The sequence below is a fragment of the Trichomycterus rosablanca genome, chromosome 8 (assembly GCF_030014385.1).
Source record: "Trichomycterus rosablanca isolate fTriRos1 chromosome 8, fTriRos1.hap1, whole genome shotgun sequence".
NCBI classification, from domain to species: Eukaryota; Metazoa; Chordata; class Actinopteri; order Siluriformes; family Trichomycteridae; genus Trichomycterus; species Trichomycterus rosablanca.
The window spans coordinates 34,567,388-34,581,118 of NC_085995.1; the positions used below are offsets into that span (position 1 = coordinate 34,567,388).

Here is a 13,731-nt window from a genome sequence, read left to right on the forward strand (position 1 = left end):
CCATTTTTAGCTGATGAATTCTTCTTTGTTAGTACAAAGTCAAAAACATGGTATAGTTATGGTGGGTATATGCAGAGGTGGAAAGAGTACTAAAATATTGTACTCAAGTAAAAGTACTATTACTTTAATGAATTTTTACTTAAGTACGAGTAAAATTACTAGTCTAAAAATCTACTCAAGTAAAAAGTAACTCATTTAAAATGTACTCAGAGTAAACGTTACTTAGTTACTTTTTTAACAGAAGGAGGGAGTGTGTCTCCTGTGTAATGCAAACAGGGCAAGTGGATATAAATCTCACAATAGTTGTTTTTAATTTAAATATAATAGAAAAAAACATGTTTATACAACATTTAAAACATTTAGGGATTTGTAATGTGTCATTTTAGTACAGACTATCCCATAAAACCTTTTCGAACTGTATAATGACTGAAGTTGGCATTAATTGTGGATTCTATAGACCAGCCTTCTTTTCATCACCAACAAATACAAGGTTACAAGTGTTGTGACTTTCACTAAATGACCCAAAGAGAACCTTCAAGATGTATAAGACAAAACTTTGCCATTCTTTGACATCAGACTATGTTGTCAAATAACGAAACATCAAACTCCAAACATGTTAAACTTTTAAAATCACCCTTCCCTCCCTACTCTATACCTAGATTACAGCTCCTTTATTTTAGCACCAGTTTATTTTCCATCGCAGAATTCACTGCAGCAGTTTCCCAGTTACTCAGTAACGGATGTTATTTAAAATGTAGCAAATTACAATTCTTAATACAAAACATACTTAAGTAAAATTACAGGTTGTAAAATCTACTTTCTACTAATGTCTCTGTAAATAAATCCTCATACACTGTTAGTATTTATTTTGTAGTATTTGACTAAAATCTTAACTTCTTAACGTATGCCCACGTAACATACTAGACTGAAGTAGACTGTAGACTTTTTATAATTCCTTATTTCCTCTTCAGCCCCAAAGTATATTGCTGTCGCTACCATGTTTCATTTGGTAATGCACATTGAAATTTTGGCTAAAAATACAACCTTGGGTTTATCTGACCATAACAAGTGTTCCTGAATGATTTTGGCAGACTTGATGTTAATTTTTTGCAAAATGTAGTGTTGGTTATTATTGAGTATTAAAGCTCTGTATTAACTATACTAGATTATATATGTTTTATCTGTTTTGTTAGAGGCCCTGTAAATGCTGAGTTTACATTTAAAATGTGTGTGTTAAAAAGGAACTGAACTTTAAGCAACCTAATCTTCTGAGAAATGAGCTGAAAATAAGGAAGTACATCCAGGTGTTTCCTGCTCTGACTATGCAGAGAGTGTGAGAGACAGTTGAACAGGAAATCACTAGCCTTGCATTTCTGTTGTGTGTTAGACCCGGTCCTCTGAACTTAGAGAAACTGAATGTATAGGTGTAGGGGGTTTTGAAATGGTTTTTGCATGCAAGTGTTGTGTTCCAGACAGCAGTTGACAGTTGAGGAACACCAAGATGGAGTAACCACAGCACAGATGTTTCCCTGTTCCTCTTTATGAACTGTGAAGCTAACGGCATCAAGATATGACTGAGTTGTCAAGAAGAAGACAACAATCACTTCCTCTCTTTCTCTTAATAAAAGGCTACACATGCCACAGATCAACACACTTCTTCTGCATACAGCTGCCTGTGTGGTTGGGAGAATTGTCCTGAGCTCAGAAATTACTTTTACCAATCTGTATATTTAATACTTAATAAATCGTCATTCTTAACTAATCAGTATTTGTCCTTCTTCCTGGATAAAAGAACAAAAATTAGCAATTTTGGTGACCCTCGACGTGATCTGGGAAAAGGAACCAGGAGTTCTCAGACCTTGAGTTGGAGGAAATTGCACACTTACAAGGCCGGTCAATTAAAAAGGTAAGCAGAAAACCTATTAAAATTGAATTTCTGCATAGGATTATATAGGATAAAGTAGTTGTGAGTGTGTGAATTCCTCTTATCCAGTAAGTGTCTTTAAATTATTGCGTATCATTAAAACTAGAAAATTGTCCTTTAGAGATATTGGTAAAAGTATCTTTGTCGATATTTGTGAATTTTGGGGTCCGGCCTTGTGGGTGACCCCGGGGAGGAATGAAAGATTCTCCTCGATATTTGTGAATTTTGGGGTCCGGCCTTGTGGGTGACCCCGGGGAGGAATGAAAGATTCTCCTCGATATTCGTGAATTTGGGGTCCGGCCTTGTGGGTGACCCCGGGGTTGAATGAAAAATTCTCCTCGATATTTGTAAGTTTGTTTTTGTGAGTTTTTGTGGATTATTGTAATTACTATTATTGCATTGATTGTTTTTCAAGTGGGAATTTGTTGTGAATGTATTTAGAATATATGTATGTTTTCTGGTGTCTCTGTGTCTAATGATACAGAAGGGTTAATATAACTGGCCAGAAAATTAGGAATATAAGGGTGGTATAGTATTGTGAACCTAACAGAAGGATCTTCTTGTTTTGACCATTTGGAGTCCAATGACTGTCCGCCACCTTGTGGTAGAAGCTTGACCGTTTGGAAAACAAATTAAGGTCTAACAAGGAGGGACTTGGGTTCTCTTTGCTGGACGGGGTGGTATTGAATTGTATTTGTATTATATTGTTTGAATCTACTGACAAACTTAAATTATGGAAAATTCTACTGAAAAAGAAGTAGATACAGCTGGAAAACTGAAGGCACGTATTCTCAGTAGAATTGAAACTACTAGTATTGCAAAGGTTAGAAAATCCAAAATCAAAAAGGCTGAAAAATTGCTCCTGGAGTGGCAGGATAAGAATTTGTATCCGGCAGACTCAAATCCCGCCCCTATTGGGGAAGACAGAAAGCGCATACTTTCTGTGGAAAAAGGGAATCAAAGCCTCGCTTTAGCTCAGTGGCAAAGGGGAGGAGAACATAGATTTGGTTTATTAAAAAGTGCACTGGACAAAGCCAATGATCGTTTGGCAAGTGCCACTGATTTACTTCTACACATGAAGGCCGTCACTGTAAAAATGAATGGCCCCCCTGAGGAAAATATAGACATTGATTCTCAAAAAGTCCCATTAATCACACCCACTGTCAGGGCAGAGGATATTCCTACTCCTGAAAAAACAAAGGAAGAAAACTGCCCTGGAAATCATGTTTTTGATCCCTTACTCCCAATAATTCGTAAAATCTATCCAATATTGGCCGAACAAGCAAGACCTCCCGCTTATAACGAAGCAGTTCACTGTTTTGATCAGTTGATACCAGGCTTACCTGCCCCCATCTCTTCTACTATAACTGCTCCTGAGCTAAGCGTACAAGCCCCAGTTTTGCAAGTAAATAGTGGTGTATTGGGCATAGAAATGGGCGAATTGGATGTAACATTTAAGGGAGAGACTGATCAACAACGTCAAATTGATGGACTGACCTTGTTAGTTACAGAACAAGTTGCAAATATAGACCGTCTAAAACACATAGTTTTGACTGAAATAGACAGGTCCGGGAGACCAGGCCACCCTGAGTGCAATTACCAATCACCAAATGCAAAATCTACCTCAATATCTGCCATCCATGGCACCAGGCCTGATCCTTTTCCCCAAGACATGCGTCACAGCCCCACAGGCGTGCCCGAACACCAAAATAAGGATAGAGAACAGCTTAAAAGTTGCGTCAGTGACACTGATGACGAAAGTAGCATGCTAAGTGGTTGTAGTGAAGTATCTAACAGACCAGAAGCTCTGGCCTCCCATCACAGTATTCATGAGCACTCTCAAAGTGTAACAATAACAGGAATGGACCTTGTAGTTAAAGGACCAGTTTCTAATTCTGACCATGCTACTGGACCACTGATCGAGCTGGAATTTGACCCTCCAGCTGCGAACACTCGGTCTAAGGCTCAGTCAAAAATTGGGCAGTTCCCGCTGGTTACCACTCACTCCGGGGTTGAATATGTCCCCTGGAGTCACAGGGACATGGAGGGGCTAGTGAACAAATTGCCCCCGTTACATAAGGGTGGGCAAAATTGGATTACACAACTTGAAAAGTTTACAGCTGGTGATGCTCTGTGCTTGGGTGACATCAGAGCTCTTTTGGTACGAATTGAAGGAAAACATAAGCTGGCTCAAGTTGAACATTTGTCAGATACCAATAAACTGACATCTGACCAGTCCCTTAATGGCATTAGGAACTCCCTGTGGGATTCCATACGTTCCTTGTTTCCAACCACTCGAAATCTGACAAATTTATCATCCCTGAAACTAGAGGACTCTGAAGACATTCATGGGTACCTGAAAAGGAGTGCAGAACAGTGGTTAGAGAACACAGGTGAAAGACATGACAGGACTGATGCTACCATGTTGTTATACAGGGCACAAGTATTAAGGGGGTTACCTAAAGAATTACAGTCCAAATTAGAGGATGTCATTGACTTGGCTGACATGGAGGATGGAAAATGGACAGCTACTCTGGCCCATTATGTGCGTCGCTATAGGGAAGTCCAACAGCAACAGAAGGATGAGCTAGACGTCCTCTCAAGACGTCTGCTTAAACTTGAAGTCGCTGAAAAAGATAAACTTGCCACCCAGGATAAACAAGATAAAAAACAGTTGGTGGCCCTGCAACCCCAAAATCCACCACACCAGTATGCCCCTCAAACACAGCTACAGGCGATCGTCCCAGTACAGCCCCTACCTCCGCCTGCAGTAGCTTATCCAACAGCATATCCGACAGGTGCATACCAGCCCACTTACCTAAGTGATCAAAACTATGGGTATAGGGCCCAACCCAACCGTGGGCGAGGGAGATTCAATGGCAGACAGCCTAGAAGGGACAGTTATTGTTATGCCTGTGGTCAACCAGGCCATTTCTCCAGAAGTTGCCCAAACCAATATACCCCACCACAACCTGGAATGATGGCAGTTCCTCAGCCACCTATGGGACGTCAGCAAGCTGCGGGGTTTCCTCCAGCTCAGTTGCAGGGTGCCCCAAGATACGCTGTAACACAGCCTGTTGCCCCTGGTCATGTCCCAAATTCTGGTTTAGCACCTGGCGTAGCATACCAGGCCCCAGTCTTGCTAGGACAGGATGGGGTCTATAGTGACTCATACTGATGGGGCCCAGGGTATCCAACAGCAGGTGTAAAACTTTTTGAAAAGGAACCATTGGTCACCTGCCATGTGGAGGGTCGCCTTGTTCAGTTGTTGGTGGACACTGGTGCCACTGCATCCTGTCTGACGGGTGCAGGGGGCTGGCAGCCGCCACTGACAGACAAGACTCTTAACACAATTGGATATTCAGGGAAAATTGAAACTCAAAAATACACAAAGCCATTGGTTACTGCTGTTGGGAATCAGACCCTAACTCACTCTTTCTTATTTGCTCCAAAATGCCCTGTCAATTTGTTAGGCCGTGATTTGTTGACTAAATTAGGTGCCACCATTTACTGTACAGATCAAGGCCTGAAACTGTGCTTAGCAGGTCGTCGTCCACCCAATACTGCCCAGATTTTGTTCATGTCCAATGCGCCGACACCAGACAACCCAAAACCTAATGCTACTGTCTATTGGTCCAGACTGCTGACCGACGGGCCAGACACACCACGTCTTTTGCGTACCTATCAGTCCTGGAAGCCCTGGATCTTATCCATTGGGGCTTACTCCCCTCCCATTGATCCATTACATTGTACCTATAATTATTTGCGCACTCCTGATGAACAGTACCAACAAGCATGGGAGGAGGAAAAGGAGGGTCATGTTGAACTATTGGAAATAACTGACCTGTACGTTGGTGCAGCTGGGGTGGCTGCATCTGTCTCGCTCAGCCCAGATCAGCTAGCCTGGTTTGTGGAAGCTACTGACCACCCAACTGTTCCCCACGTCACACTAGCCATTGGAAAAGGGTATGAGGCTAGGTCTTTGGGCCCAATGGTCAAGGAAGCCATGACCACTACATATGTTCCCACTGAAATTCCCAGTCTAAGTAGGTCATTGGATGGCTTTTACTGGAAAATTGACAACCAATCCATTGACAAAGCGGTGTTGGAGGAACAATTGCTGTCCAGACACCATGGTAGAGAACACACCAACCATGAACTGACTGAAAATTACCTAATTAAAGTTCCAGCTCACATTTGGACCATTGACCCATTTGATGTAGGTCTGGTGACACACCATTCCATTTTGGTCGGTTTGAAGCCTGGTGTGTTCCCAGTATGGAAACCGCAGTATCCTTTGAAACCAGAACAATCTCTAGGTATAAAAGACACCATAGCTGGACTACTGACAGCCGGTGTTCTCAGAAAATCCAATTCTGACTGGAACACCCCGATCCTACCTGTCTCCAAAGGAGAGGGGAAGGGATGGCGTATGGTGCACGACTTAAGGGAAATTAACAAAGCTACTGTCACTGAAAATATCCCTGTCCCAGACCCCTACCTGGCTTTGCAAAATCTGACCCCTGACCATTGTTATTTTACTGTTATCGATTTGGCAAATGCATTTTTCTGCCTCCCACTGGCCAGCGCATGTCAAGACATCTTTTCTTTCACATATGAGGGGCAGAAGTATACATATAACAGATTGCCACAAGGTTACAAGGACAGCCCAGGTCTGTTCAATAGTGCCCTTAAAGCTGATTTGTCTAGCCTAACCTTACCTGACAATACGGTGTTAGTCCAGTATGTTGACGACCTACTGATAGCAGCCCCTGATGCAGACACCTGTCTAGCAGCCACTGTCTCCTTGCTCACGCTGCTGGCTAACCTTGGATACAAGGTGAAACAGGACAAATTGCAAGTTGCTAGACCAGTGGTGACTTTCTTGGGACGCCAAATTTCGGCCACTGGTCACACTTTGACCGCCACACAACGTCAGTCCATCCTGCATCATGGTAAACCCAGTACGGTTCAGGATCTACTGGCGTTCCTAGGGTTAACAGGCTACAGCCGTCATTTCATTTTTGATTATGTGGGTTTGACGCAACCCCTTAGGGATTGCTTGGCCATGGTGGGCCATAGGAATCTTAAAGCAAAACTAATCTGGACCATTGACGCTGAAAAAGCTTTCATTGACTTAAAGCAAGCCTTGGCGCATGCTGAACATTTACAGGCCCCAGATTATGAAAAACCCTTTTTCCTTGATGTTTCTGAAAGGAACGGTATTGTAAATGCCGTTCTCTTTCAGAAAGGGGGGAGGGAAAGTAATAGACAGATTCTCATGTACTACAGCTCAAAACTAGATGTAATGGAACAGGGCCAAACATATTGTACTAGACACATTGCAGCCCTAGCCAAGGCTGTTGACAAAACTGCTCATTTAGTTATGTGTCACCCTCTAGTGATCAACACGAACCATGGTGTTGTTGCCTTTCTTACTTCTACAGCATTTACTCTTTCACCCACTAGGAAGATGAGGATCAGCGATACGCTGACACAACCACACATTACATTCACACACAAAGATACGGTGAATATGGCAAAACAATTACCGCACACTGACTTGGAACCACATGACTGTGAGTTTGTGGCCCAGAGGGACCTGAGACTCAGGGAAGACCTGGGTAGTGACCCCTTAGAAAATCCTGAAGTGGTACTTTTTTGTGATGGTTGTTGTTATAGAGGAGAAGAGGGAAATGTGGCCTCATTTGCTGTAGTTGAACAACAGGGGAAAGGCTTTGTCACTAGAGTAGCAGAAATCATACCCCAGCCAGCGTCAGCCCAATTTGCCGAAATAGTAGCACTTACAAAAGCTCTAGAATTGGGAAAGGACAAGGTCCTAAATGTTTACACAGACTCTGCTTATGCCCACTGCGCAGTCCATGTGGATGGACCGCAGTGGATGAGGAGAGGATTTGTGACCTCTCAAAACACTCCTGTGAAACATGCAGAAGCCCTAAAAGCTTTATTAAGTGCTGCTCTGTTGCCCAAACTAGTAGCGGTAATTAAGTGCAAAGGGCACTCCAAGACAAGTGACTTGGAGGGACTGGGGAACAACGCAGCAGACGCTGCAGCTAAAAAGGCAGGAGGTTACACTGTACAAATGACTGTAAGGGCTGACATAAGAGTACCTGACTTATCACTTGACAATGTGCGTGAGATGCAACAGAACAGTGGTGCCTATGAGAAAAACCAGTGGTTAGCAAGGGGAGCAGTAGAGAGGGATGGAATCTGGAGATCATTAGATGGGAGGCTTGTGGCTCCAGCAGAGCTATGCACCCTGCTAATTAGACAAGCCCATGGACCCACCCACGTGGGAGCCAGACGAACCATGAAAGAAGTGGCATTACACTGGTGGCACCCATATCTGAAGGCAATGGTGGAAAATTATGTGGAAGAATGCCCTACTTGTTTAGAGTTTAACATCAAGCGTCCCCTCAAGAGACCCATGGGACATTTTCCAGTTCCAGACGCACCTTTTAAGGAGATTTGCATTGATTTTACAGACATGGGACCTGATAATGTAGTAAGGGGGTTTAGGTACATTCTGGTAATGGTTGACAGATACACCAGATGGGTGGAAGCAATACCCTCCAGACGAGAGGATGCTAAAACAGTGGTGAAGTGGCTCAAGAACGAGCTCATTCCACGCTATGGGGTACCTAAACTGATCAGGTCTGATAATGGCACACATTTTACAAGTAAGCACTTGAAGGAAGTGGAGGAACACTTGGGAATAGTGCACAAGTTTGGAGCTGTTTATCACCCCAGCTCCCAGGGACTAGTAGAAAGGGCAAACCAGACATTGAAAAGCAAGATCGCAAAGATCTGTCATGGGGGAAAACTTACATGGGTAGATGCACTACCGCTTGCCCTTATGTCCATGAGATCAGCTGAACGGGAACAAACGCATTTGTCTCCACATGAGTTGTTAACGGGGAGACGGATGCCAGGGCCCTCTAGGGATAATGTTACAGGGCCAGCTTTGGACCTTTGGCAAACAGAGGAAGATGAGTACATGCGGGCTCTAACTAATCTTACTCGAGTTTTGTTTACACAGGTCCAGCGGAGTGAGCCCCCTCCGAAACCACCAGCAGACGACAGCAAGTGGCTGGAGTTTAAAACTATCAAACCTGGCGACTGGGTATGGGTGAAAGTCCACAAGAGAAAGTGGTCTGAGCCCAGGTGGTCGGGTCCGTGGGAAGTCACTGAGGTAACAACCCACACCGTCAAAGTAAAAGGTAAAAAAGGGGCAGTTTGGCACCACCTAACACATTGTGTACCCGCTACAGTACCTTCCCGCTCATTGCAGGAAGTTAGAAAAGATTTGGCAGACAGTGGGACCAAAATTGTAGAATCTGATTCATAAAACGCATAAGTGCATTCCCACTGTCCATTAGAGGGTAGAAGACTGATACCTACCCAGTAATATACACTTCAAACCTGCCGAAGGTACAACTTCTTGAAAAAATGCCTTTTAACCCTCCGTCTGATGTGACCGTCCAAGCTTTTAAGAGATTGGGATGCGCATCCATGAAAATAACAATATGTGTACTGTCCATAATAATTGTTGTTGTTCTGTCTATTATCTTCATAGCCACAGCAAAGTCCCACAGAAACCAGACTACTCATAGAGCCTATCGCAGTGTGAAAAAAGGTCTCCCAACCATTACATGTACCGAGGGTGTTGATTGTGTCGCCCAGTTTGATTTGTGTGCGATCTCGGATTGTTCAGGTTATGTTGAAAATCAGTTAGGATGGCCAGAAAAGTACATATGTAACACTAAGTGTTTGAGGAAGAAAGGGAATGTGGAAGTGAATGTATTGTCGTGCAGTAGTTGGTCTGCAGTGTTGACTAACACAGGTAAAGATTGGGGATACAAAGGTTGGGTAGATATGCAGGAAAAGTCAGGGGATCGAACAGGTGGAAAAGAACTTAGCTCTAGGTTGTCCTTAATAAAAGGCAGCACCCCGCATCCCTGCAGTAAGGGTGCATGTAACCCTTTAACGCTGACCCTGAAGAATCCAAAAAAAGGGGACAGCAGGTATTTAATGTTAGGCTCTTATCAGTCGGGTTCAGATAACCTGGGGGTGTTTAAGCTGACAGTGATCCCGAAGCCAAAACCTAAGCCAACCACTGTCATCCCAGACAACAGTAGCGTTGTGACTGAACCTCCCACTGAAACGCCTGTACTGATAAAGACCATAAACATAACTACTATAAAGGATACGTTTGCATTAGAAACTGGATTCGAGGATGAAAATCAGTGGTTAAATTGGATCATGTATACTGCGCGCGCTGCCAATAAATCCAACTGTTATGCTTGCTCCTCAGCAAGGCCACACCTGGGTACTGTACCTTTTCCTCTAAATTGATATAATGATCTAGAAGGTCTAAAATGTGTGGTCTCCTTGTTCAGTGGCTCTCCAGGCTATGGGAACTGCACCACTGTGCACTACCTGTTCCCAGAAGTGAAGCAGAAGGTGGTACCCCCAGCATACATGCCCTACAGAGGGAACTATACCTGTTTCGCTAGGAGCACGGGGACCGTTGAGGTGGGTCAGTTGAAGTGGTGTGGAGACACCATGGACGCAGAAAACACCTCAGACGGGTTCAATTCCGGGTGGTTCAGCGATCAGCGAGTTTCCAGGGCTGATGTTTGGTGGATGTGTGATCCTAAGGTCTTAAGGTCCAAGCTTCCTAAGAATTGGAGGGGAGGCTGTGCCCTGGTGCAGTTGGTGATGCCACTATATGTGCTTCCATTGGGTGGGGAGCCGGTGGGAAAGGAGACGGATTCACATGGCCGTGTTAAGCGAGCAGTCGCAGGCCCATCGGGCTCTTTTGACCGACATGTATATATAGATAACATTGGAGTGCCCAGGGGGGTCCCTGATGAGTTTAAAGCTAGAGACCAAATTGCAGCTGGATTTGAAAGTTTGTTATTTTGGTGGTCCACTGTTAATTAAAATGTAGATTGGATAAATTACATTTACTATAATCAGCAGCGATTTGTAAATTACACAAGAGATGCCGTTAAAGGAATTCATGAACAACTTGATAAGACTAGTTTAATGGCGTGGCAAAATAGGATAGCATTAGATTTCTTATTAGCTGAAAAGGGTGGTGTATGTAAGATGTTTGGGGAACAGTGTTGCACATTTATTCCTAACAATACAGCCCCTGATGGGACAATAACTAGGGCTCTTGAGGGTCTGACCTCTTTAAGTAATGAATTAGCTGAAAACAGTGGTATTGAGAATCCCTTTAACACTTGGATGACCAAAATGTTTGGTCAGTACAAAGCCTTAATTTTAAGCATAATGACCTCAATTTGCTGTGCTACGGCTCTGCTGGTGATGTGCGGCTGCTGCTGCATTCCGTGCATTAGAACCCTTCTTACAAGACTTATTGAGACTACTCTTTCCAAGGGGGGTGACCCAAAGTCCCAGTTCTTTCAGCAGCATACTCCCCTGTTAGGACCACAGGATATTGAAGAAGTTGAATTGGAGGAAGTTTGAAGTGGAGGTTTGAGAAAAAAAAAATAAAAAAAAAAATAAAAATAATAATTTTCAGTGTTTTTTCTTATTGTTTATCCTAGTGTACTGTTTTGTTGTTTTTTTGTTAACCCTTCTCACTATGTCCAGAATGGTGAGAATAGCAGTTCTGTCTCAACAGGAAGCTCAGGTTGCAGGACCTGACCATTCCAAATCATCTATTGTTCATCCTTCTCCCGTTTTATTTTTTATGCTTTATTCTTATGATTGTTCATATATATTATTCTAGCTTAGGTTGTTTTTATTCGGGCTTTTGTTTCATAGTCACTGAGTGCTTTTCAGCCCGGTCTCCGCATAACGGGGAGCTGACAGCACTCTTATTTAGCTTAATTTTTAATTTTCATATTATATTAGGAAATCTGTGATTCTGTTAATTTTTCTGATTTGTAATTGTCCTAAAGGACAATTAAGGGGGGGATTGTTGGTTATTATTGAGTATTAAAGCTCTGTATTAACTATACTAGATTATATATGTTTTATCTGTTTTGTTAGAGGCCCTGTAAATGCTGAGTTTACATTTAAAATGTGTGTGTTAAAAAGGAACTGAACTTTAAGCAACCTAATCTTCTGAGAAATGAGCTGAAAATAAGGAAGTACATCCAGGTGTTTCCTGCTCTGACTATGCAGAGAGTGTGAGAGACAGTTGAACAGGAAATCACTAGCCTTGCATTTCTGTTGTGTGTTAGACCCGGTCCTCTGAACTTAGAGAAACTGAATGTATAGGTGTAGGGGGTTTTGAAATGGTTTTTGCATGCAAGTGTTGTGTTCCAGACAGCAGTTGACAGTTGAGGAACACCAAGATGGAGTAACCACAGCACAGATGTTTCCCTGTTCCTCTTTATGAACTGTGAAGCTAACGGCATCAAGATATGACTGAGTTGTCAAGAAGAAGACAACAATCACTTCCTCTCTTTCTCTTAATAAAAGGCTACACATGCCACAGATCAACACACTTCTTCTGCATACAGCTGCCTGTGTGGTTGGGAGAATTGTCCTGAGCTCAGAAATTACTTTTACCAATCTGTATATTTAATACTTAATAAATCGTCATTCTTAACTAATCAGTATTTGTCCTTCTTCCTGGATAAAAGAACAAAAATTAGCAGTAGCTAGATATGGATGTTTTTATTTCCAATCAGTAGCAGAAATTCCTGCAGCTCTTTTAATGTAGCTGGAGCCTCTGGCAGCCTCCCAGACCAGTTTTTTCTTGTGTTTTGGAGGGATGTCCAGTTCTTGGTAATATAACTGTTGTGACATGTTTTATTTACTTAGTTTACGTAGTTGCTGACAGCTAATACGTCATCAAAGTGTGCACATGAGACAAATCTGCATTTGTGTAAAATAACCATTCACTCTGAAAGCTACACATGTATCTGTGTTTATCTGAATTTTCCTTATTGTTTTACTTTTAAACTTGTGTTACAGCTCAAGGTTCTGAGAAAATGTAAAAATCAGCTTTAAGGGAAAAATTCCTTGAAACTCAATGCCTTTGGATGTGCAGTCAAATACCAAAATTGCCCTAATATACACGATCCGGAATAACATTATGACCACCTCCGTGTTTCTACACTCACTGTCCAATTTATCAGCTCCACTTACCATATAGAAGCACTTGTAGTTCTACAATTACTGACTGTAGTCCATTTGTTTCTCTGCATGCTTTTTTAACCTTTCATACTGTTCTTCAATGGTCAGGACCACCACAGAGCAGGTATTATTTAGGTGGTGGGTCATTCTCAGCACTGCAGTGACACTGACATGGTGGTGGTATGTTAGTGTGTGTTGTGCTGGTATGAGTGGATCAGACACAGCAGCACAGCTGGAGTTTTTAAACACCTCACTGTCACTGCTGGACTGAGAATAGTCCACCAACAAAAAATATCCTGCCAACAGCGTCCTGTGGGCAGCATCCTGTGACCACTGATGAAGGTCTAGAAAATGACCACCTCAAACAGCAGCAATAGATGAACGATCGTACCAACTAGGTAGGTGTGTCTAATAGAGTGGACAGTAAGTGGACACGATATTTAAAAACTCCAGCAGCGCTGCTGTGTCTGTGGTCCTTAACATATACCTTTAGATTCATGAGAATCATGCATAAAGACAAGTGCTTGTTTTATAGGGAGTGTCCTAGACAGGCTTATGCAAACTTTAACATTCTTAACTCAGTAAATACCTGGCAATCCTTAAATATGAAATGTAAACTGACTGTAATGGTTGTAGTTCAAAAGGGCCGTGCAGAGAACAAGCTG

The 13,731-nt window shown here is 42.7% G+C and overlaps 2 protein-coding genes across 2 annotated transcripts in view; both read left to right on the forward strand.

Moving 5' to 3' along the window:
- The first annotated feature begins 5,504 nt into the window (after positions 1-5,504).
- LOC134318734 (uncharacterized) lies at positions 5,505-9,293 on the forward strand. Its single transcript, XM_062999665.1, has one exon. It carries the CDS (start codon positions 5,505-5,507, stop codon positions 9,291-9,293), a length of 3,789 nt encoding a protein of 1,262 aa, XP_062855735.1.
- A 527-nt stretch (positions 9,294-9,820) lies between these two features.
- The window catches only part of ribc2 (RIB43A domain with coiled-coils 2), a 7,912-nt gene continuing 4,001 nt past the window's right edge, over positions 9,821-13,731 (forward strand). Inside the window, exons 1-2 of the mRNA XM_062999666.1 lie at positions 9,821-9,969; positions 10,345-10,859. Of these exons, the coding sequence (XP_062855736.1) occupies positions 9,821-9,969; positions 10,345-10,859 (664 nt within the window). The remainder of the gene's footprint in view (positions 9,970-10,344; positions 10,860-13,731) is intronic.

Coding starts and splice junctions, on each gene's coding strand:
- LOC134318734 (XM_062999665.1), top strand. CDS start 5,505: ATGTCCAATGCGCCGACACCAGACAACCCAAAACCTAATGCTACTGTC.